We start from the raw sequence: 4040 nt of genomic DNA, 5'->3' as shown, positions 1-4040 counted from the left end.
ATGAAATCACAATGCCACAAGTCTAATATTGGCTAATAATATATACTTCAATCCCGCTTATTACATGTAATTAGCAATGATATTTTGATCTCCCTTAAACGGTCATATTTAATACAATTTCCTAAGCGGAATGTAAAGTACACCTTCATTATGGAACACAATCTCCTTTCGAGTTTTGGACTTAGCAACATGTGCCAGATTTCTTTGAGTCATATGATGCCGTCATGCTGTTCTATTAAGTAGGAACAAGTCAAGAATTGAACATTTTTTTAATAAAGTTAAGAATTAAATCTCATATCTTCGCATCTCATCCTGAACAATTGTTCTTGTCACATTTTCTCAATTTCACGTGTAATTTCACCAGCAAAATGAATATGTCCATTAGTGTCTTAGGCAAAACATAAGATTTGAATCTTCAAACAATTGAGAAAAATTTCCCTTGGTTTATATAATCAAACAAGAAGTTGGATCACATCAATTACATGGTAAATTCAACTGGCTACAATTTCTCTAATTGAATATATATATTCAGATGGTACAACTTAATGTACTTCATGAGTCACTTGAATATCTTCATGAAGTACTACCACAAGAAAATGTACTCAACAAAAAAGTGAATGATGATGAAAAGTTAGAAAACCATAGAGTAGTTCAACTTTTATAACAGAATTTTTTATGACTCTGATCACACAAAATGGTGGGACTCCTGTCACATCCCAACTCTTTTTTTAGAAAAATAAATGGGAGTGCGTGAATTAACCAATTAAGTAAGTAATTATTTACAATACACGTCACAATTTCATATTCTGGTCTGTTAGTTGAACTGAAGATTGTACTTGTGCACCCTCCTGAATAGTAAGAACAACATGTTGAGAACAAGCATGTATTTTTCTGCTTTGTGTTGCTTCAATATTGGATTCTTTTGATGAATCTACCTTTGTATCTTTGCTGCTAAAATGAGCTAAAGAAGCAAGCTCATTAACAGCTTCTGCAATTTCTTCGACACAAATGACGATATCGGTTAGTATTGATGCAACTGCAGCCACTGGAATGACTTCTAGTAAGTTAATATCTTCCCAGAAGCCTGATATGAGAAGTGATTTGAGGTTCTTGGCTGCTGTTTTGGCGTTTGAGACATGTTTATTAGCTGACAAGGGAGAAGTCATTGTTTTTATAGAACGTGCTAGTTCTTTTAGTGCTTTCCCAGATTCTATGCTCATTTTTGTTGTTATTTCCTTGATCTCTTCTGGTGCCTGCAATGGAGTTTAGTAGCTTATGTTAGTTCAAATATAAGAGTTTTTCAGTAGCTTCTATGCATTGATAACTTACACTATCACGTCACATAGCTACTACAAACATGTTACAATACTGATAGTATAAAAAAATCTTTTGTGTATATATAATTAAAATTCATTCTAAGGATAGGTAAACTTTGAATATATATATATATATATAATTTACTTTAAGAAGTTGTTAATTACTTTGATTTCAGAGTTGATATAGCCATTGAGTGCGTCAACCCTGCAAGCACATTGCCTAGTCAGACTTCCAATTTTCAAGTACTGTTTCCATGGATGTCTATACTTAAATTGCCCGTGCCCTGGCTCCCATCTTGCAAAATTAGCCTGAAAAAAAAAATTAAGAATAATGTAAGATAATACTTCAGTTAATTAGTAGAAAATAATTTTTATACTTGTTCAAGTTTGTCTCACCAAAATTTCTTCAGCATTCTTTGAATTGAGAACACCTTTGTACTCGGCCATGTATGTTTTAGCATCTTTTGATTCTTCACCCTCTGTTGATTTAGAAATTTCTTCTCCAAATCCTGCAATTTTCATTAATATGTATAAAGTTATAATAACCTCTCATCTAAAAGAGGATTTTTAATTTTCTATATTTGTGAGAAAATGCCAAATGTCTACATACAATGAACAGTGAAAAGAAAAATAGGTGCACTAATTCATATAGTTTCTTTTTCTTACAATAAGTTGCATTGTATTTATCGTGTCGCTAATATCACTAGACTATAAGCGATGAAGTTAGCATAACAAAGTTTATGAAGGCGTAGTAAAAGTGTAGAGTTTTTACCTTCTAAGAACTTGCCAAGCTTCTCCATATTTTGAGCCACTAATTGGTGGAGATCTTCACCAGCCCAGACAGGGCAAACAAAGATTGAGACAATAACACAAACAGAGGCACCAATGAGTATAGTGGACAGTCTTTTATGAGCCATATCCACTATTTCACCCACTCGGAAACCAGATATTGAAACCAAACAAAATGTCAAAATGAAAATTAGCATCCCATAATCATATCTGGCCTTCACTTGAGGGAAGAATCTTATGAAAGTTGACGTAAATGCTGCAAATAATTAAATAAGAAAGGATGAAATTGTGATGTTCTGTTGGAACTTGATTGTAAATATATATATATATATATATATGAATAGTTAGGTAGGCTAAAAAATATAACCTTGTAAAAAGACAAATAGCCCAAGAAGTATTGGCTCCGCAACTTTACCAGTTGCACTAGCCAAATAATGTGCTCCAACCCCTAGTGCACCAGCTAGCAAGGTTGCCATTCCCCTATTTAACCCTTTTCCAAGTGTTGCACCTGAAAATATTAAGTTACAAATTAATGATTATTTGTTTTTACTTTCATATGTCAGAAATTAATATCATGACATACTTAAAAATACAAGTTCAAATGTTACTTTTTATACGTGACAAAAGTCAAACATTGTCATATAAGATAAAACGAAGGAAGTACAATATAACTTACCAACAGAAAACTCGAAGACAACGACAACAGTCATTATAGCCCACATTGCGGAAACGCCAAAATTATTATAAAGGGCTTGGAAGTAGTAGAATAATGAAACCAAAGTTAGTGCCAATCCAACTTTAAGTGAGTGAATCACTCTTCTTGGATCATCTTTGCCAATTTTCTTGGTTTGCTTAGCAATTTCAACTAGCTTAGCAAATAATTTTCCAGGCAAGGACTTAAACCACATCAATCCATTGGTGAAACAACCAGCCTTCTCATGGCTTACAGATCCTATCTCCATAGCTAAACAATAGGAGCAAAATTTGCATGAAAATGCAAATAATCCAAAAATAGAAGAGAGACAAGAAGCTAAGATAGGAACCAAAGAAGTTTATGGCTTACTAAGACATGTTGTCTGCTGGCTTCATATTTATAAGTAGAGAGGAATAAAGGAATAATGGATGCTGACAAAACAGAAAATATTTAAAAATTGTAAAATGTTTCATTTTAAAATGAATATGTTTTGGTGCCACTTTTTTGTACGATGGAAGTACAAGGAAAGTTCATCAAAAAAAGAGAGGTTGAAAAATACTGAAGTTGAAAGATGCGCTAAATAAAGGTCTAACTTTTTGGATCGTGTTCTTTCTTTTTTTTTATATATTATTTAATAATTTAATTATCCATCTGTTATCCACAATATTGAGCCTAACGAGTAAAAGTGAAAGTAGTTTTCTAGGTTTCACGAATACAGTTGTTTTTAGGTTACCTTTGAATAGCAATAGGGATATTTAGAAGAGGGCAAACCATATTTTGGGATCTTTAGTTGAACTTGACAAAATAGGAAGTGGTTGGCCATATAGCAATTGGTTGAGATCATTGTACTATGATCAAGTTGAAGATTTTTCAAGTGTTGTCGTGAACTGTTATGCATTTTGATAGATATAATCGTGCGATCATATCAGACACGGCCGTGTCCTTGGCTTTAAAGCTTAGTTGGAATAGTTGCATGCATTTTTCCCTTAGTTCTTGGCTGAGATTAATTTTTACTGGTGTTTTGACTATTCATAGTGGTGGCTGACATGGCATTGACTTGGAGTTAATCCACTTAGGAAGGGTGAAAATTTATGAGTCTATTGGAGACCGTTAAATATGTCACGATTTTCACCAACAGAATTACAATATAAAAAATATTTGTATTTCTGCAAGAGACTATTTTTAATTCATGGTTCGAACATGATCACATGGTAGTAACTTTACCAGCTATATACGCCAAG

General features: G+C 33.0%; 1 protein-coding gene across 1 annotated transcript; it reads right to left on the bottom strand.

Moving 5' to 3' along the window:
* Positions 1 to 496: 496 nt before the first annotated feature.
* Positions 497 to 3150, bottom strand: LOC109241708 (aluminum-activated malate transporter 2-like). Its single transcript, XM_019408475.1, has 6 exons — positions 2782 to 3150; positions 2473 to 2613; positions 2089 to 2361; positions 1713 to 1825; positions 1482 to 1625; positions 497 to 1253 (listed from the first exon to the last, which is right to left on the bottom strand). The coding sequence occupies exons 1-6, from the start codon at positions 3065 to 3067 to the stop codon at positions 792 to 794; spliced, it is 1419 nt and encodes a 472-aa protein (XP_019264020.1). The 5' UTR covers positions 3068 to 3150; the 3' UTR covers positions 497 to 791.
* Positions 3151 to 4040: the final 890 nt, after the last annotated feature.

Source organism: Nicotiana attenuata, unplaced genomic scaffold (genome assembly GCF_001879085.1).
Source record: "Nicotiana attenuata strain UT unplaced genomic scaffold, NIATTr2, whole genome shotgun sequence".
In the NCBI taxonomy this organism is placed as follows: domain Eukaryota; kingdom Viridiplantae; phylum Streptophyta; class Magnoliopsida; order Solanales; family Solanaceae; genus Nicotiana; species Nicotiana attenuata.
The sequence above is the reverse complement of the archived record's forward strand: the minus strand, read 5'-3'. Positions and strand labels throughout refer to the sequence as shown.